Source organism: Amphiura filiformis, chromosome 14 (assembly GCF_039555335.1).
Source record: "Amphiura filiformis chromosome 14, Afil_fr2py, whole genome shotgun sequence".
Taxonomy (NCBI): Eukaryota; Metazoa; Echinodermata; class Ophiuroidea; order Amphilepidida; family Amphiuridae; genus Amphiura; species Amphiura filiformis.
In genome coordinates, this window is record NC_092641.1 from 28,034,705 (window position 1) to 28,056,857 (window position 22,153).

The following is a 22,153-nucleotide window of genomic DNA, read 5'->3' on the forward strand; positions in this document are numbered from 1 at the left end:
GGCAAAGTGCAAAAAATAACACCCACAAAAATTGCCACTTTTACAGTTAGAATACAACCTTCAAATACCACTATATTGCTCAGTGCCAACATGGTACTAATAAATTTATAAAACAAACATAATTACAAATACAAACAACTCTCTACATAGGAAAACAAAATTATAAAAAAAAGCAAGAAGAACTACGCCATCTGTTAGCGTTAGTCCACGCTTTCTAGTCCGCTGGAATTTGCTACTAAACGCCTTGTGCACGGGACCGTGGATTTCTTATGTTCAGCTGCTTCCTCCGGCGGTTGCTCGCCTCGTACTCTGATGCCAAACTTTTCACGGTATTCGTTGATCTCTTTTCCTTTGGCTTCCACTTGTTTATTGAGTGTTTCTATAAGTTTTGCAAGCTGAAAGAAAGGTAGGAAAATAAAAACACTTTATGTTAATATGGAGTGCATTAATTTATGTACTTTCTGCTTTTTGAGGGAAACAAAGGAGACAACAGTAATCAAAATCTTCTTAGTTCAAATTTGAACAGATTGCATTATTTGCATATATTCTTTCTATACTATTGTATAGTATTTTACTTATTTCTATATATATTAGGTCAGCTCACCTGGTCTTTGTTATGATCTAGTGCTGGTATTACATCTTTGACTGTTCTTTCTACTAAAACACCGCCTACTAGTCTAAAGCATCGCCTCTCGCCATCAACTTCATTTAATGTTTCTAACACCAACCTGCAAGAAACATAGAAACAGAGAAAGAAACATACAATTATATATTGTGTAAGTTAACTCAAATGATAGAATTAAACATCAATCCAAGATATGAGCATATCCTACACAGCAAATTGTTTCACAGCGCACTAGTGTTGTCATCAAGATCTTTTGTCTCATGCCAAAATGTCACAACTATTCTGTACTCTTTCTGGAGAGAAGAGAGACTATTGAAACTATGCAGGTATTAAATTATATGTTGAATAGTAGTTTGCTTCTTAGGTAATTATGACTATAACTTAAAAGTTTCCAATCAAAAGACATGGTCAGGTATGTCTAGATTGCATTTTGGTGGATGCATTCATTTGCAGATGAAATTATGGTTCAATCTCATCAATTTAGATAAATCATCACCAAGCCATAAATTTAGATTTAGTACACATCATCACCAAGTCATTCTCTGATCATTTCATGATCCTTTAATTCTTAGTTCACCAAGAAAATCTGCACCTCCTCCGCTCCCTCCCTGGAGTTCTGTATCGCGTCTGAGATAGTCTTGATATATAATGTTTTGCCGATTTCCTTTTTACAAATAGCTATGGTCCAGCGCATATTTTGCACAAGGTCCTATGCACATGCTTGATGTGACGATGTCGCTCATACAAGGGTTAACACTTTAAAAGGACCTTGCAATTTAAGATTATAATGCCAAATCAAATGGTAAAGCTATTGAGCTACATTTTAAGCCATTTTTGACAGAATAAGCTTGTGCTTAGGCCTGGGCAGGGAATGACATCAACAAAATTAAGTGAAAAATACAGAAACTGACAGCCAAAAATTCTTGTTTTTGGCCCTTCACAATTAATTCTTAGTTTCCTGTTTCCCGCCCGCGTCCAAAGCAGAGAATTGCAAAATATTTAATTATTTTATTTTTATTTTGGATTTTCTCATTTAAAATAACTTTTAATAACTTCCATTTGCTGACTTTGATCATATCAACTATAATGATGAATAAACAAAGAACATATTACTGTACCGTACACTACCATTACTTATGTATAAAATCAAACATAGTTGTAAAATAATTAATATGGCCGTGTGTCGTGAACTGGTGTTCTCAATAGGGTGGTGTTGTTTCATATTTTAGTAAAAAATGACTTATTTGTAATAAGTAAGCACCTTTAATCATTTCCAATGCCATCAAATTTACATTCATTTTAAAGCCTATAGTGTACTCCTTAATTTGATACCAAACTTAATATTCTGAGGTTTATAATTACAAAGTTGAAAGTAATGAAGTAAACGAAGACGCAGGGTGGTGCAATTGGGATACGGAATTGGGATACGGAACCATGTAAAGTCTATGGGAGAAATGAGCACTCTGCTCATCAAGGTTTTTCTATATTACAACAATGAATAAAGTCTTTAAATAAGATACTGCCTAAAGGTCTAGAATGTACTCTTTAATTTGGTACCAAATTTGATGTTCTGAGATTTGAAATAAGAAAGATTTAATTAATTAAGTAAACGAACACGCCGGGTGGTGCAAAATTGGGATACGGCACCATGTAAAGTCTATGGGAGAAACAAGCACTGATCAGTTCATCATGGTTTTCTACATTACAACAGTGAATGAAGTCTTTAAATCTCTACTTTTATACTAAAGATCTGTTTGTTTTGTGATAATTTAATTAATTAATATTAATTAATTAATTAATTAATTAATTAATTAATTAATTAATTAATTAATTAATTAATATTAATTAACTAATTAATTAATTCAAATTAACACGTATCTTGGGACACCGAAATCAACCATCTCAGGGTTTTTTAACTGCCATAAATCAATTGTAATTGTTTTTACAGGCCTGTACTATTGAATACTCATTAAATTAATTAATTATCTAATTAATTAACAAACAAACAAACAAACAAACAAATAAATAATAAATGAAATAAATAAATAAATAAATAAATAAATAATAAATGAAAAAATAAATAATAAATGAAATAAATAAATAAATAAATAAATAAATAAATAAATAAATAAATAAATAAATAAATAAATAAATAAATAAATAAATAAATAAATAAATTAATTAATTAATTAATTAATTAATTAATTAATTAATTAATAAATAAATAAATAAATAATAGCTACAGACCAAAATTTAATATTTGCTCAGCCTCATTCATATTATGGAATTTTAAAATTGGACATTTAAAAAAATACACACACATTTATATTAATGATTATATTATAACTGCTCACTGCATGTGAGCTATTAAAGAGTGTCAAGAGAGGTAATAAAAATTACGGTGAATTTGGTAGGGCTCGGTTGCTCACACAACCTTTCTGGTTAGTTTATAAAAGCAACAGTGCCCGAAAGTATTGCTAGGAAATAATCTGAAGTGAGTTAAACTTGTAGTTAATACCTGCAGTTTTTACATGTTTGAAGTCAACACAAGAGATTGGTTCTTTTTATTTTTTTAAACTGAACAAAATGTACGTCTTTTATGTCGGCATGTTTTGATGTACCGTGACATCACACCACAGAAAGTAGGCCTACCCTATTTAGGTGCAACCTTATCAAAGTAAACATTTTTAGGATGGTTGTTGCTTGCACTTTACAAATGTATTAATGTTTTTAAGAATAAACTAAGATTTTAGTATAAAGAGGCCCTTTTAGCAATTCAAGTATTATTTTGTATTTTCCTCAAATTTTGATGGAAAATTTTGTAACGTGTCATTCCGTGTATCAAAAAAGTACATCAAGTAGGGGTAACCCTATCAAAGTATACATTTTTGGGTGGGCTATTGCCTCTACTTTGCACCAATAAGGTTGTTTTTCAGATAGGTGCTATGGTTTGGATGTTACATGTTTTTGAGGAGGTGCTACTTTTTGACGAGTTTTTCATGCATATTTGGATTTTTACCTGATTTAGACTTACCCCTACTGAAAATTAGATGCCATTTTTGGAAAGATTGGACTTTTTCCATTCAGAAAATGTTTACTTTTGCTATGATAGGATATATAATTTTGAAGTTATAAATGTTTCAATGAAAAATGATGCGCGATCCTAGAATTTACTAACGAAACGCAAAGGAACACCACTTCAAGACACACGGCCATATGTATGTTCCTAGACTAGTCAAAATGGGTTGATGTAGGTTGCGACCACATGTTTTGAAATAAAGAAAATAATAGATAATTAATAATTAATAATTAAAAGTCACCTCATCCCTTGTTTTTCAACCATGAAACAGGAAACTAAGAATCAACTGTAAAGGGCCTTAAATATTATTTAATCATTCATGAAAACTTAACTTGATGTTCACCTGTATTCACCTGTATTCACCTGTTCTTCGGGCTCTGGAAATAGGGTTGTTGCCCTGTGATGCCCACCCAATTTCATCCTATTATTCACTGCATGATAACTTAATATATGCCATGGAAAATATTTTAAATGGAAACTTGTTGCCAGAGACATCCAACTCCAAATGTAAATTTGTTGAACTTCTTGGCTAGGGCTTTATCCACTGCTGTCTTGAAGCAATTCATTGTTGGAGCATTTACTGTCTCGTTTGGCAGGTCATTCCAGGTGTTTACTACTCTGTTGGAGAAGGAGTGCTCTCTAAGTCTAAGTCTTGAGTGCTGCTTCATGATTTTGAGGCTATGTCCTCTGGTCACCGACGTGTGGCTTGTCATTTCAAATATGGCTTCTTTGGCTATATCATTAATCCCATGCATGATCTTGTAAGTCTGGATCATGTCGCCTCTCAAACGTCTGTAAGCCAGTGTAGGGAGTCTCAATTCTCTCAATCTTTCTTCATACGACTTATCTTTCATCTGTGGTGCTAACTTACTGGCCCTTCTTTGGACTTTTTCCACCAGCTGGTTGTCTTTGTGATGCAGAGGGCTCCAAATGCAGTTTGCATATACTCTAAGTGAGGCCTTACTATGGTCTTGTACAGTGTTCTCAACATGTCTTCATCAATGAAATTAAAAGTCCTCCTGATGATCCCAACCATACTATTCGCCTTCTTCACCACCATTGCAACATGCTTACTGAATGTTAATGTTGGGTCGAACTTTACTCCAAGATCTTTTTCTTCCTGAAACACATCCAGGTTCCTTCTACTGTTTCCATCAGACATGCTGTATGTGTGAGGATCATGTTGGTTGCCATAATGCATAGTGCCACATTTGGAGACGTTAAAACCAAGCTGCCATCGGTCTGACCAATCACTCAACTCATCCAGATCTCTTTGTAGCTTGTTGCAGTCATCCTCATCTTGAACATGTGTAAAAACCTTGGTGTCATCAGCAAAAACCTTAACACAACTCTGTACTACATCCGGGAGATCGTTGATGAAAACCACAAATAAAATTGGTCCCAAGACACTGCCTTGCGGAATGCCACTAAGTACATTTGTCCATGATGAAGATTTTCCATTTACCATCACTCTCTGTTTCCTTCCAGTCAGGAATGCCTCAATCCACTTCAGTAATGGACCGTCAATGCCATGTGCTCTTACTTTCTTCAATAGCCGCTGGTGAGGTACACTGTCAAACGCTTTTTTGAAATCCAAATACACTACATCTATTCCACCTCCCTCGTCCAGCATACTCGTCCACATCTCCATAATTTCTAGTAATTGTGTGACACATGACCTCCCAGGTCTAAAACCATGTTGGTCCTCGCTAAAGAGATCGTTTGCATTCAGGAACTCCATGACCTTATCTCTTACAATGGATTCCAGTAGTTTGCAGATCACTGATGTTAAGCTCACTGGTCTGTAGTTTCCTGGTGACTTGACACTCCCTTTCTTAAAGATGGCAGTAACATTGGCAATCTTCCAGTCAGACGGAAGCACACCCTCACTCAGGGACCGGTTGTAAACTGTTGTAAGTGGAGATGCTATAGCCTCAGCTGCTTCTTTTAGTATCCTGGGGTGAAAACCATCTGGACCAGGTGACTTGGACGGCTGCAATTTCAATAATTTCTTCAGCACTTCTTCCACGAAACTGAAATTGTATTCAGAGTTTCTCCTGGTGTCTGGTCTCAGGTTCTGGTATATTACTGGTATCCTCTTTAGTAAATACACTTGAAAAGAAAGAATTCAACTCTTCTGCTTTGTCTTCATCTGTATGCGCTGTGGACCCATCAACTCTAGTCAAGTCACTGATGCCGTGCTTCACCTTGGTCTTAGAACGAACATACTTCCAAAAAATTTTTGGGTTTTCTTTAATGTCCTCCGCAATCTTTCTCTCATACTCTCTCTTAGCTTTCCGAACTTCTTTGGTGGCAGCATTTCTGATACTACAGTAAGCTTCATAGTCCCTGTACTGATGGGTGTTGGTGTATCTTTTCCATGCATGGTACTTTTTCTTAACTTTCTGCAATGCCTCCTTACACATCCAGAGTGGTTTCCGCCGTTTCTCTTGTCTGCATTCTTGTCTTGGCTTTGATTTTGGTATGTGTCTTTCCATGGCTTCATTTAACTTGTTGGCAAATAAATCCCATGATTTACTTGCATCCATATTCTTCATTTCCTCCTCCCCATCTTCGTCAGCCAACTCATTTCTCAGTGCCGTGTAATCTCCCTTATCATAAAGAAATCTTTCAGGGCTATTGTTGGCAGTTTCATCCATGTAGCAGAACATCTCTATAACAATCACAACATGGTCACTTTTACCAAATGGGTTCCTGCTTTCTATTGCTCCAACCATTCCTTCTTCATTTGTGATAACAAGATCTAGTAAACTGGGCTTCTGTCCTTCTCGGAACCTTGTGTTGAAGTCTACCATTTGGAAAAGAAAATTGTCTTGCAAGCAGTCTAATAGTGTCCAGCTGGGGTGGTTAACACCTACTCTGCTTCTCCAGATTTTCCAGTCAATTTCAGGATAATTAAAATCACCAAGGATCATAAGATGGGAATTATTCCTGCTGCTGGCTTTGTTAATTAATTGACACAAATTAGCATTATTGTCCATTGTTGAGTTTGGGCTCCTGTATATACAGCCAACCAATAGCTTGTCATTCTCCTTCAACTTTATTTCACTCCAGATACTTTCATGAAATGTGTCATTGGTCAGCTCATCAACTGGCGTCGCCTTCATGCTTTTTTTTTTGGTATAAATACAGCATCCTCGTCCTCCATCTTTTAGAAAACAATCAAAACCTTCAATCTCGAGTTGGTCTCTGAACTTCAACATCACAGTTCTTGGGGAAAACTTCTGTGATGGCTATAACGTCAGGATTGGTACATTCAATACTGGCCTCTAACTCATTACGCTTGTTTAGTATGCTATCAGCATTTGTATACATTATCTGCAGTTTCACCTTATCATCAGAAGAACTGCTATCATCAGGAACTTCACTACTGGTTGACTTGTCAGAAGTCTCTCTCTTGTCCTCTCGAGTTGAATCACTGTCATCGTTGCTGCTTCTACTGGAGGATGACTTATTTCTCCCACTATTCTTTACTTCTGCACTAACTCCTGAAGACTTGTTTTTCTCATTACTATTAACTTCCTCTGTGCCTCCTGCACTACTTCTTACCGAACACTTGCTCCTCCCTTCCTTATCCATGGCATATGTGCCTCCTGCACAAACTCTCTTGGAGGATACCTTTCTCCTCCCTTCACATCTAACAACATTATCAACTTGGTTGGTGCCTTTTGCACCAGACTTATTCCTCTCCTCTTTCTCAATCTCCACGACGTGTGTGCCTCCTGCACAAACTCTCTTAGGTAACACCTTACCTCTTTCGTGACTAACATCACTATCTTCATCAGCTTGACTAGTGCCTTTTGCACTTGTCTTACATGAGGGTTTCTTTGACCTCGTAAACACAAAATCTGGGGAATTGATTTTTTCCTTTATTTCTTCTATCCTTACTTACTGATTTACTTACTGTGCTTCTTGCACATTGGGTACTTGAGGGTAGCTTGCTCCTCAAACTTGCATTCTTCTTATGCTGTGCTGACTTGTCAACGATGGTTGGTTCTCTTTCCTGACCATTCTTGTCAGCGTCGTCCTCAAAATTATCATCATCATCATCATCACACTGGTGCAACAGATCAGCTAAGGGGTGAACTTATTTCTAAGTGGTAGTGCTGTGCCTGGTGCTGCGTTAAGTTGGTGCAGATCCCCGTAGCCGACTATCCTCTTGTTACATGTACTAACGAAAAGTCTGACTGGAGTGAGGGCTGGTGCCGACGGTGTCACCTTCCTCAGGCTCAAGTTGAACTATCCTCCCCCTTCTTATCACCAATCTATCTTCTCCTTGTTCAGTTCTTTCTTTCAGTTGTTCTCTAAGTATCTTATTAGCTTCTCTTTCTTTTGGTGACAAGTCAGGTGTGATATACACTTGCTTCCAGGACTGCGTTTTCTTGAGCTCCTTAGCATTACGTAGCATGCCTCTTTTCGAGCCAACAGAGTCTACTACAACCTTAAGTAACCTCTTCTTCACTCCTTCCTTCTTACCAAGTCTCACCGTTGTCTGTATTACCACTTCTTCAAGGCCGAGGCCTTCAGATAGCAACTCCTTGACACAGTCTATATCCTCTTGCATTCTATCTTTGGATTCTGTACGGTCAGATTCAGGAAGATTGTGTACGATGACGTTACATTTCCTATTTTCTCTTTCCCTGTACTCATCAATTGCTTCTTTAACTTTGGTGTCTATTGAGTCTTCCAACTTATCTACCTTTATGTTGAGATGTTCTATTTTTGAATTACATGTAACTTGCTCATTCTTCACTCCCTGCAATGTTCTCCCAATATTCTTGATTGTAGGGAGCGCAGCAATGCATGGGTCACAAGTCCATAAGAAATTAGGTAACTCCTTTTCAAGCATCATGTCATAAACTCTCTCAGGGAGTCCCGTGCAGTGGAGGCACATCCATGATGCACAAAACTCACATTTAAGTGCCTTAATACCATCGTTTACTATGCCATTACATTTACTACACGGCTGGTCTTGTGTATTACTCTCTTCTGGATCATGGCCTGATACTTGTTGGTCAACAACACTTTCATCTGAGCTATCAGTAGTGGACTTATAATGAGGAAGTGGTTGGGAGCTGAATTTGGAAGACTTGTTCCTAACACTTCTAGTACCTCTCTCACCAGGAAGATCATCAATAGCAGAAACACTCTTAGCTACTCTTCTAGTTCTTATTTGGGTTGGTTCTATACTACTACTATTGATTGTGGTATTACCTTTCTTGGTATCAGTCTTGGGCTTGGGCGCCATCTTGGTAAGCTTATGGACAGCTGCACATCCAGTCACAATGAAAATTTTATCTCCAAAAATCACCTCTATAGATACTACATCCAACTTACTTACTTACAACGAGTGTCAAATAATAGTTACTAAGCACCATGCAGTGAATATTAGGAGTAAATATGAGTGATAAAGTGACAAAAATAGCCTAAAATACCAGCAGGTAACTTGATGTTTACCACCTTCCTGGCTGACCTGTTATAAACTGTCATCATTGATTAGGGGTTCATTCATGACTAAACGGTTGTTTATGCTTTCCCCGTTCAATGCTGTGATGTCATGGATGTACATAGCAGAACATTTTGTGATTCTTATTTCATCAAAACAATTACAAAAAATAAACAACAAAAATAACATCATTAAAAAAACATGAATTTCTTTAGTTTTCTCTACCCTGTGATCGCACACCCAGGGCCCCGGATCTCGACCAATGATCAATCATGCGCACCGTTATATTGCGCATATCATCCGTATGTACAAACACATGATCATGGCCCACGCATCAGATTCGTGCGCATAGCACACGATCAATTGATCGTGATGTGACGTGGTCGTGGCTCAGGCAGCCTCGCTCGTAACTTAACTGGGTGGGAGGTGGAATAAATAAATGAATACAAGCAATGCCAACACCCTGGCCCAACTTTAGAATGTTAGGTAGAATATGTATACCATGATATTTATAAATTTGATACATTCACATGCCCTGTCAAGTCTAATCTAAATCGTGCAATGCGCGAGTTGCAAAAGCAAAGCAAAATTTTTAAAGACTGCATAATTCGGCAGGTTCGCCCATGCAACCAGCACTAGGCGACATATAAATTGATTGATAAACTCGACAAACCTGTGCTCATTTTGATCTCCTTCAAGCTCAGCAATTTTGGTCATTAAAGCCCTCTGTTCTTGCCGTAGTTGATTAAATCCTGACACGATTTGCTCATTTGAGGGCTGTTTACCCTTGCCACTTTTGATTGATTTGATCTTTTTGTCTGCCATCTTGGATTGGAAACACACCTACTTGTTGTCATCTGTCTAAGTACTTATCCATAAACAGTCGTGTTATATTCATTAATCAACACTTGATGTTTTGACGGGGAAAAATCAGTTAGTTAACTAGAACAACAAGAATCTTTAATAGATTTAACTAATTTTAATTTCAATATCTTTATTGATGCATTAAATGAAAGCAATTCTTTACCAGATAAAATAAAGCTACAACCATGTCCAAAATTAGTGATGGCGCTATTTCAGTCAACATAATGGTGCTTGGGGAGCCCAACTCGAAACACGTTACTTTTCTTCTTCTGCTCCTCTCTTCTTTTTCTTTTTTTTTCTTCTTCTTTTTTTTTTTGTGGCGTTTCAATAAATGGCCAAAATATGAAATTGAAAAGCAGTGACTCCGGCCAGGAAAAAGTTCCGCAATGCAGAAAGTGTATGTTAAAGGAGTATTTCGTGATCCTAGCATCCTCTATTTATGTCATTTTTCATTAGATATCCATGAAAAAAACCTATTCCCAAAATTTCAGTTGATTCCGATTTTGCGTTCTCGAGTTATGCATGATTATGTGTATTACACTGCTCCATAGACAATGCGTTGTAATCTCGTTCTGGTGCACCAGAACGAAATTCAAATTTCACGATATCTTTTGACTTTGCTAAACGAATTAATCTGCAAGAAATATTTTGTACATAAACATTATGTAGCCAGAGGTTTCCAGTGATATAAAAATCTCAACTTTTTTTTGAGAAAAGTGGGGGATGAGGCTGTGGATCACGAAATGCCCTTTAAAGTTTAGATCAGTAATATACGTTTATTCAATTTTACGCTTAAAAAGTTTTTACCTACTATAAAATAAAGTTATGATTTTTATCTACTGGCTGTCATTGAACTTTAGACCGCCGCTTTTGGTAATTAAGACCCACTGAGTGTCACAGATTCAAGGTGCGGGCTTATATTTTTCCCGGATATTTTTGTAGCAGACTCTCTGTGAAACATGGAAACCAAACCTCTCTATTTGAATTGCTGCGCTCTTTTTATGATTGCAGTTTTGTTACAAATTCTCAGCATTGCTGTAGCTCAACCATGTCAGTGTTATCCGCCTTTATTTACTCTTAGTGTTTGTGAGTATGATACGATTTTAGTTTTGTTTATGGTCTATAGGCCTACTTTTATATGGCTTGTGGCTGTGCTGTGCTGTTGATATTCACTTCATCAGTAGAGCTAGCGAACTGCGAACCATGGATTACACTAAAAATTCCGATGAAATGCAACGATTTCATGGGTTCGATTCAGATCCTCAATTTAGCTGTGGTGCCGGGGTTTCACTGAGTAACAGAAGACACCAAAGAAAATACTGATGATGATGATGATGATGATGATGATGATGATGATGATGATGATTTTCGCGCCGTCGGCCATTTTGATGTACTGTATACTTCGTCGTGTATAAAATTTAGTGAACTTTTTAACTTTCGGCTAAGTCTTTGGATATTTTAATCGCTGTTTTGTGCCTGGATATCATTTTATTATGGGGAATCTACGCATTTCATTAGCTGTTTTGACATATATGTGCTTTTTAAAGAAGATTGTAGTGCCTCTGGACATCTCATCAGCTGTACAACTCAACCCGCCCACCATATTGGATTTAGAACATTGGGCGTGTCCATCCTTTTTGATTCAACGTTAAACATCACTGAAGACATGCCGGTGAGTCTGTTCCATTTTCTCTTTTGTCATCAACAAGCCACAACAACCGTTTTGCCATTAAGAACTTGAATAGTACCACCCATCTGAGTTTGCTCATGTTAATGTTATCTGGGGATATCAACATCAACCCTGGTCCATATGCCCCCAAGTACCCGTGTGGTGTTTGTAACAAGGCTGTGAAATGGAAGCAACAAGCCATCGAATGTGAAGGCTGCAGTGTATGGTATCATAAACAATGTTTGAATATGAGTGACGAAGTGTTTGAAGCTTTACAAAATCATGTTTCTTACACCTGGATTTGTACCGCATGTGGCATTCCAAATTTTGCCTCATCCCTTTTTGACTTTACAGACAGTTTTGATTTATCAAACCCATTTGACCCATTGGCTGCATCGCCTGATACTAGCATGGATTCCTTAAACCTTGAAAACCTGGAGCTTAGAGATGTTCACCATCCTACTTCTAGCCCCAAGCGTTCTGCTAGTCAAGAAAGTAAAGCCAAGCAGAAATCTAAGTGCAAGCCCATCAAGTTTCTAAACATAAACTGCCAGAGTGTTAAAGCAAAAAATGACCGTTTTCTGATGATGCTCGACACAGAAAACCCGGACGTTATTACAGGTACAGAATCGTGGCTTAATAGTAATATTGCCACAGGTGAAGTAATCCCATCTTGCTACCAAGTCTTCAGAAATGATAGGAGTGGTGGCGACTCACATGGGGGTGTTTTCATCGCTATTAAAGACAATCTCATTGCTAATGAGGAGACGGACCTTATGACAGAAACAGAAAGCCTATGGGTAAGCATTCGCATGCAGGGAATGACGCCTATGTATGTGGGAGTTTTCTACCGTTCGCAAGTTACCAATACTGACTATGTGAAACAGCTCGATAGTGCTCTTAGTAAAATACCACCTCAAGCTTCAGTGTGGTTGTTGGGAGATTTCAACCTTCCGGATGTCGATTGGGAAATTTTCAAGTTCAAGCCGGGAGGTCGCTATGCTGGACCCAGCAAAGCAATGCTGGAAATTGCGCTTGATTTCAATTTACATCAACAAGTGAAAGAGCCAACTAGACTAGACAGTATTCTTGATTTGTGCTTCACGAACTCGCCATCTTTTGTGGAAAGCGTGGTGGTTATTCCTGGTATTAGCGACCATGAAGCGGTGATTGTGAATGCTTCTGTGAAACCAAAGTTAGTTCGACCAGTCAAACGCAAGATTTTTCTCTACAAGAAAGCCAAGTTTGACGACATAGGGGAAAAGATTAAGTCTTTCGACGAGAAGTTGACTCCTGACTATATAAACGCTAAGACTGTTAATGAACTTGTGACTGAATTTAATCAAGTTATCCTGAATTCTATGGATGAATTTGTGCCTTCCAAAATGACTTCTTCAAGATGGAAGTTACCGTGGATCAACAATTCAATTAAGAAAGATATTTGTAAAAAGAAACGCCTTTATAATAAAGCAAAGAAACATGGCTCCACAGCTGCCTGGGATGCCTTCAAACATTTTCGTAGACAAACAGACCGTAAAATCCGTAAAGCAAAGCGAGAGTATGTTCATGATATCATCGGCGGTAGTCTAGAGAGTAACAACACTAAACCGTTCTGGAATTGAATCAAATCAAAGAGGCAGGAGGTGTTTGGCGTCTCGTCTTTGACTTCTTCTGATGGTACCAAAGTCTGCTCTGCTAAAGACAAAGCTAATGTGCTTAACAACCAATTTTGTTCAGTATTTACCGACGAGGACAAAGATAATTTCCCTAATATGACGGACTCAGATTTTCCTGATTTACCAGATATTGTCGTTGACACGCATGGTGTTGAGAAACTTTTGCAAGATGTGAATCCAAATAAAGCTTCGGGCCCAGACGCTATACCAGCGAAGATTTTGAAAGTTTGCGCCTCTTCAATAGCTCCTGTGTTAACCAAGATTTTTCAAAAATCGCTTGATTCGGGATGTTTACCTGATGCCTGGCTTGATGCTAACGTAACTCCGCTTCATAAGAAAGGCGATAGAAGTAACCCTGGAAATTACAGACCAATTTCGTTGACATCAATTCCATGTAAGATTTTGGAGCATATCCTGCATCACCACATCATGAATCATTTTGATCAACATCACATACCGTATTGGTTGACGTGCAACATGGTTTTCGTAAAGGACGTTCTTGTGACACTCAATTATCTGCTCTTGTTGACGATCTTGTTAAGATTTTGGATGATAAAGGCCAGGCGGACCTAATTATTATGGATTTCAGCAAGGCGTTTGATTCAGTGCCCCACCAACGTCTTTTGATGAAGCTTCACCATATGGGAATCAGAAACAACACATTGAAGTGGCTTGAGTCTTTCCTTACTTGTCGTCACCAGCAGGTGGTTTTGGAAGGAGTTTCGTCCACCAGAGCTTGTGTTACGTCGGGGGTCCCCCAAGGTACAGTCTTGGGACCCCTACTGTTTTTGGCATACATTAATGATTTGCCGTCAAAAGTTCACTCAAAGGTCAGACTTTTTGCGGACGATTGTATTCTCTACAACAGAATACAATCCACCGAGGATTCGAGAAACTCCAAGAAGATCTTGATGCTTTAGTCAAGTGGGAGAGAGACTGGCAGATGTCTTTTAATTCTTCCAAGTGCTTCAGTATGAGAGTCACTCACAAGAGGAATCCAGTTACCAAGAATTACAAGATGGGTCACCATATCCTCGAGGAGGTGAAACATCACCCGTACCTCGGCGTTGAACTTAGCAATGATTTGAAATGGTCTACTCACATCAATCAAACTGTTACCAAGGCTAATAAAATGCTGGGCTTGCTGAAGAGAAACATATATTACTGCAACAACAGCACTAAGTCTATTGCCTACAAGTCCCTGATAAGACCCAAGTTAGAGTACTGCTCCGTTATCTGGGATCCACAGCACAAATCAGATGGGGATAAGTTAGAAAGAATCCAAAAAAGAGCTGCCAGGTTTACTGTTGGCGACTACAGCAGGGAGTCCAGTATCACTAAAATTCTTGCTGATTTAGAGTGGGAACCTCTTCAGGACCGTAGGACCAAATTACGCTTGACGACCATCTACAAAGAAACTCACGGGTACATACCAAGTAACATCAAATGTCATCTTCGTGATACAAATTCATCCAGTCAACCCAGGACCAGGCAATCGGGGCCTTATCTTACAACATTATCACCACAAACAAAGACTGTTATAGGCACTCGCTTTATCCAAAGACTATTCGCGAATGGAACCAACTCGACCAGAACCTACGCACCGCACCCGACGTCAAGACCTTCAAGACCAATCTAGAAACCATCAACATCAAGACGCTGACTTCAAAGGCCCACTTTAATATTTAACCGCGACTTGCACATGACCCCCAACGTATGCGACAACCAGAGATGGTGATTGTACGTGACAAGACAGATACAGATACAGATGATGATGATGATGATGATGATGATGATGATATCAGCCCATGAGGATGATGTTGACGATGACATTATGATGATAATGATGATGACGTCATTGTTAATAATATATTGGGCCACTACATCGGGCCCCATGTCCCAGGGGAAATTGCCAAAGGTTGTCCAAAATTGTCAGATAACAAAGTTGCGCAAAGTTACATTAAGCTGGTAAACATTTTGCAAAGTTGCGCAAAGTTGCATTAAGTTGCCTATACATTATAAATCAACTGAAATCAATTATCTGATCCCGGGACCTTTTGGCTGCCACTGATGCTTTATGTTATGTAGGCATACATGATGCTATCAAGTTAAATTAATTTCAGTGAAATTGATTTTGAAATAAAAGAAGCGGTTAAATTCTATATCGATCCGATTTCGATGATGATAACCGTGAACGATAATGTGATAATGATGATGACGATGATGATAATGCTGTTATGATGATGATGATGATGATGATGATGATGATGATGATGATGATGATGATGATGATAATAATAATAATAATGTTGATGGGAATGATGTTCAGTGATGCCCGGGTGTTGATGAGGATATGGCGATGACGACGTCGACGATGATAATCATGATGACGGCGATAATTACGAGGATGATGTTGATGAGGAGGCTGATAATGACGATGATGATGTTGTTGTTGTTGTTGTTGTTGTTGATGATAATGATAATGATGTTAATGGTAATGATGTTGATGAGGATATATGGCGATGACGACGACGATGATGATGACGAAAATGATGATGACGACGATGATAATGATGACGACGATGATTATTATGATGATGAATGTTGATGATGATGATGCTGCTGCTTCTGCTGCTGCTGCTGATGATGATGACCATGACGCGTCGTCGGAGATGACAACAACGATGATGATGACCACAAAAATATCAATGACTCATCGCTTCATCGCCGTGGATATTTGTGATGTGATCAAGCAAAATCAGTCGGAACTCGGACATATTGATTTTGAGATATAGCCAAACAAAGAAAATATTTCCTTATGTTTCCTCTTGTTTTGGAAACTCTAAAATTGCTCATATCGTTGGAACTGGTTGTTCAATTTTAATGGGGTTTTCTGCAAAATGCAGTTTGTAAATGCTGTTTACTTTCCTATAAGAAACTGAAAATTTAGTATTTCTGAGTTCCGACTGATTTTGCTTGATCGCATCAAATTTATGTTTCCATCTCTTCACAGCGGAGGTATCTCACACCTCCGAACCAGCGTCCATCGGAAATGAACTGATTACAGAAAACGGCACATACTTTGGTGACAGATCTTTGAACAAGTTTGCACAGATTGTGACGATAAATTCTTTGGTACAAACTCAGCCACCACAACAAGTTCACACAATTAGTGATTACAGTAAGGTAGGCCTAATACAATACTATTAAGTCGATATTTGACAGGTTGGTTTTTTTTTTGGTTTTTTTAATATTACACTGAAAACGAAACTTGGGGTGACTAACTAAGGAAAAGTTAGTTAAAACAATGTCAAGTACGACTAACCTGTAACTAATACGGCTGGACTGGACTAAACTATATGTTAGTAGGTCAGGATACACTAGGGACTTAACTATCAAAATACTAGTTCAACCTTGACCTACTAATATAATAAATTAGTTCAACTGAGACCTACTAGAGCTTACTAGGGACTCTACTAATATATTGGGGTGTTCTACTAATGGGCTCTAGGCCTACTATCAAAAACGATGTCAAGTAGGCCTACGACTATTTGTTTTAATAGGGCATTCTGTACTAATGTTCGACTAGTTCAGCTGACTGAACTAGTCTGTGGAACTAGCCCAATTCTAGCCCGGTAGAAGTGGTCGAAGATATGGAAACTTACGTTTTATTGACCTTTTTTCCCAACCTTGTATTTTTTAATAACTTACAAACCGTTTTAGCATGGTTAGAATTTGAAAAACAGATTTGGCCCTGTTTTTTTAGCCCTGTTTTCTACTACACACGGCATGATGAAGGTTTCCACGAATTCGGCAGCCATGGCAGCCTCAACCATGCATGCACAAACCCACGGTCCGTGATCATGACATTTGTGTTCCGATTTACAATCTCATTTCAAATTGTAACGGTTTGTAAGTTATTCAAAAACAAGCTTGGGAAAAATGTCAATAAAACATACCTTTCCATTTCTTCGACCATTTCTAACGGGCTAGAATCGGGGCTAAAATGTCCATCTCAAGATGGTAGATGTGCTATGTCTACAGCTGCATGTGTGAAATGTCGTCTATAAGCTAGTAGAGACTAGCTCTACTAGCCTAATTTGTCATAAGAGTCATGTCATGTGATCAAAAGGGCGGTAAATTCAACTTTAGTACAACCCTTGGTACGGTCCACAACCATGATTCGTTCTACCAATTCGTAAAGCCAGAAAAGTTAGTTGGACCAACTTTTGCGGTGCAACTAATTTTCACTTAGTAGTAAAGTACCATAATTTGGCATAGTTCGGCATGTCCGTACTAACAATTTCCCTCACTGCATGCTGTACTAGCCAAGCATACTAGATGGACGTTTAGTCCGACATTAAAAACTAGTTTACCAGGGGAAACTAGTGGTCCTACTAAACAAAAGCTTAGTTCAGCTTACATAATACGAGTTTTTGTTTTCAGTGTACCTTTATAATTAATTAGACCCTCGTGATGCTAGTATCTGTAGTTTTGACAAGTTTGCAGATATTGCATTTTTGTCTGGGAGTGGGATTTGCAATCAGGAAAGAAATATGTCAACCTTCCTTTGTCCAGGAAAAACCCTAAAAGATACCAGATATGAGATATTTTATACTGTGCATAATAATTTTATCACACCACTGGGTCAGTCCGAACCCCCGCTAGTGCGAATTTTAAGCTTACCTAACGCTACCCCTAACCAGAAACCTAACCCTAACACTAAACCTATCCCTAACCCTAAAAATTCGGACTAGCGGTGGTTCGGACTGACGGTGTTTCGGACTAACGGGGAGACCGCACACGCACACCACTGATAGGCCTAATGCTTATAAACATACACCGGTAATTTGACAAAATTATTGAATCTGATAGTGAATCCGTCTGTTTTTCTCGATACCCAGGGTATTCGATATATCAATCATTGACAACAAACTGTGTACCAAAATAGCTATTACTGGAGAACCGAGTGCATGTATTCCAGGTAAGATTATTAGTCTGTGCTAGCTACAGACCATCATAACTATATTAGCCATAGGGAGAGAAACTACTGGGTATCACACTCTCACAGACACCTCTCACCGCTTCGCGGCGAAGGCGCTCCAATCATAGCTTCGCCATTCGTCCCCCTCCACCATGACTCGAAGCTTTGAGGCTCGTCTACCGTCCACGGTGAGTAGTCTTTGACAAAGAAAACTCGTAATTGAGGTAGCCTTATATTATTCAAGTTGGGGTAGTAAATGGTGACCAAATGTCTGGTAAAACGATAAAACTATAACAACTTGAATAATATAAGACCTTACAATCTAACGTCGTCTTACCAGGCGCTGGGTGACCATTGGTAACTATACCAACTTGAGCAATATAAGACCTTTCAATCTAATGTCGTTTTACCAGGCGCTGGGTCACCATTGTTAACTATACCAGCTTGAATAATATAAGACCTTACAATCTAAAGTCGCCTTACCAGGCGTTGGGTCACCATTGTTAACTATACCAACATGTACAAGACCTTACAATCTGACGTCGTCTTACCATACACTGGGTCACCATTCACTTTACCTACTTGAATAATATAAGACCCTGGAATCTAACGTTGTCTTACCAGGCGCTGGGTCACCATATTTAGCTGATGCACATATTTATTGCGTGTATAACACATCTTTACATTTGCCATAATGGTAATATTGCGTCCTCGCTTTTCATGTCAGCTGCTGATACTAGGAGGTCCTAAACACGAACCTGCCGTTGATTTATGTATATTATGATTGCTTGCTTGATTGTTTGTTTGAAAGCTAATGGAATCTATAATCCATGCCACAATTAGCTGATTGCATCAGAAGGTATTTTGGTAATCCATACGAAGAGCATACTAAACCCATTTTTAATACGAACCCATTTTTTGTTTCTTCTCATCAAAGCCAATTCTACCCACATAGGACAATTCAAACTTGGCGACATATACCCAGTCGATCGGTGGCTATTCCCGCGATTGGATGGAGTCTTTGAAGAAATCACAGTGACACCTGACAAGTGTGTTCCTGTTTCGTATGTCTATACTAAACGGAACGGAAACAGTGAGTTATTTATAAACTCCTCAACAAAAGTTTGGAAAGTTTTTTCAAGCACCTGTATCTCAAATTATTTGTGAGATATTCATATCGTGTTGTATATCAATGGATAGCTACAATACTCCCCTTTACAATGACACCCCATTTGAAACAATAACATTTTTCACGGCTGAGTACACGCCTTGTGAATGTAGTGGGGTCTCAAACAGAATTTGCCAAATTGAGCATTATTCTGTGCAGCAAGCTGCAATCGCATATCTTCATAATCTGAGACCTAATGCAATCCTCCAAGATGACACCGCTCGCCCCACAGAGCCACGGTAGTCAACGACTACCTACAGAATATGGGAGTAGAGCCAAAAATGGCCTGCCATCAGGCCAGACCCGGGGGCTAGACCTCAACCCGATTGAACACTTGTGGGACCAACTTGATCGTGCTGTACGTGCCAGAGAAACCCATATGCAACCACATTGAATGACCTGCGACGAATTATTGTTGAAGAATGGAATACCATCCCACAGTAACTAACGTGTAACCAGGTCGGTGAGCAGCATGAGGAGAAGGAGCCTGACTGTTGTGGCTGCCTGTGGTTTTTCCATCCGCTATTGAGGTTAGTGGCTAGCACAGAATAATGGTCAATTTGGCAAATTCTGTTTGAGACCCCACTACATTCACAAGGCGTGTACTCAGCCGTGAAAAATGTTATTGTTTCAAATGGGGTGTCATTGTAAAGGGGAGTATTGTAGCTATCTATTGATATGCAACACGATATGAATATGTCGCAAATAATTTGAGATACAGATGCTTGAAAAAACTTTCCAAACTTTTGTTGAGGAGTTTATTATCTATTTTTAAATAATGTGCTTACAAATATCAAAAGTTGCAGATAATCGACAAATTGATGAACGAATATCTAAATGTTACATAAAGTTGTGTAAAATCATAATATACGATCTTTTACAAATGTGTTTGGTCAATTTGTTTTAAATTTTTTGATTTTTGTGGCATATTTGTAATGTTTACAGTTTTACACCTGTCCCAACTTACACCTATTTGGATTCAGCCAAATGCATTGTTTTTATGGCAACCAAGCAAAGTTTTCCCCATAGAACACCACAGTTAAGCGGCTAAGATAGTGGGTTTTCTTTCATTTTATATACCGCACTAGTTTGGATTAAAGAGGAATCCCCGCCAGAGCAGTTCACCTGGGGTGAACCAAACCTGCCTGGTTATCAAATTAATCAGTGACAATGTTATCTCTGAATTTGGTGCTAATTGATGCAATAACATTAAAACATCAATTAGCACCTGTCAAATTCAGAGATAACCTTATTACTGCTTAATTTGATAACCAGGCAGGTTTGGTTTACCCAAGCAGAACTGCTCTGATGGGACTTCCTCCTTCAAATGATTACTCAAAAGAATATAAAATTTGACGAGATATATCATTTTTTCATTCAGATTATGACATGTCGACGTACGAATACTTCAACTTTAAACCAATCATTTCAAATCCAGATGCGGTTTTTACTCCGCCGGTGTTTTGCAATCATGAAGACGACGACGGCTTCACGGATATGAATCAGGTACCGTGTTGTGGTTTTTACTGTGTTTACTAGATTAGAAAATAAATTGAATAAAACAAGAAACAACGAAAATAAAATAAGATAAAACTAATATATTTTTTTAAATAAAAATACAATTTGTAATGACACATTTACAAAATGACAAATTAAATAACAAATTGATATTTGTTAAAATAGTTCAATCTTGCATTTTATTCTTGAAGTAATAACTTATTTGTGTCCCTGTTTTTATTTTCTAGATTCCAAAAGCGTTGAAGTCTATTATGAAATATGTGGAGATGGTATCACCGTTTAGAAGAAATAAATTGTATAATCATGATAATCGGGACGACTGCTAACGAGTTGATAATCGACTAAATGAGCTACATTAATTGTATTATTATTATTTACGTTTTAGAATTGATTCTGAAATACGGCCAAAACACAAAACAATTTTTTGGCGTCGTTTATTTGTTTTGTTTTTGCAGCAAAAAGATATTCATATTATTTCAAATTGATTTGGTTTTTGCAGTCGCCTATAGCTCGTTAGCTATAGTTATACCGGATTGATTGGACAAATGGAGCATTTTAAAAGTGATACATTTGAGATATTTCCTCCTTCAGGACGATTCCCACCGGCTATTGTCACGGGCTCATTACAGCGTGACCGATCAACACTCACTCGCGGTGCTCAAAATTTGCATGTTTCGAGAGAAAAGTCTAAGCAAATTGTGTCACTTTAAAAAGGCTATATATTTTTTCATTCAAATTGGTATAATCTGGGAAAATAAAGTCACATACACTGAACAAAATTTTCTATCTATTGACTACTGCATTTTGTGATTATGTTTAGGTGTCTTCAATTTGCTTTTGTTTTAAGATACCGTACTTTTTGTCGCAGTACAGATGAGTTGACATCAATGTTTATCAACAAATACAAGGGACTGATATATCGATATGCTTGAGCGAACTGCATACGACCACTAAACTGTTCAATAGCCTTATTGTGCATAGGCGTAGATCGGGGGGTTATCCATACAATCACCCCCCCCCCCCCCATTTTGACGCCTGAATATAAGTTTCTGACCAAATTAACCATTTGCCCATTTTAGCCCCAAAAGTGCAAATTTTCGCGC

At 38.1% G+C, this 22,153-nt stretch overlaps 1 protein-coding gene across 1 annotated transcript; it reads right to left on the minus strand.

The window, feature by feature from the left end:
* Positions 1-200: 200 nt before the first annotated feature.
* LOC140170473 (prefoldin subunit 2-like) lies at positions 201-10,025 on the minus strand. Its single transcript, XM_072193834.1, has 3 exons — positions 9,845-10,025; positions 605-728; positions 201-395 (listed from the first exon to the last, which is right to left on the minus strand). Exons 1-3 carry the CDS (start codon positions 9,994-9,996, stop codon positions 201-203), a joined length of 471 nt encoding a protein of 156 aa, XP_072049935.1. The 5' UTR covers positions 9,997-10,025.
* Between the last annotated feature and the right edge of the window lie 12,128 nt (positions 10,026-22,153).

Bases quoted from the DNA above. Each gene is read 5' to 3' on its own strand.
- LOC140170473 (XM_072193834.1), bottom strand. From the start codon at position 9,996: ATGGCAGACAAAAAGATCAAATCAATCAAAAGTGGCAAGGGTAAACAG. The intron at 729-9,844 runs GTTTGTCGAGTT...TGTTTCTTGCAG, and splicing joins GGAGATCAAAATGAGCACAG to GTTGGTGTTAGAAACATTAA. The intron at 396-604 runs GTGAGCTGACCT...CCTTTCTTTCAG, and splicing joins TAGATCATAACAAAGACCAG to CTTGCAAAACTTATAGAAAC.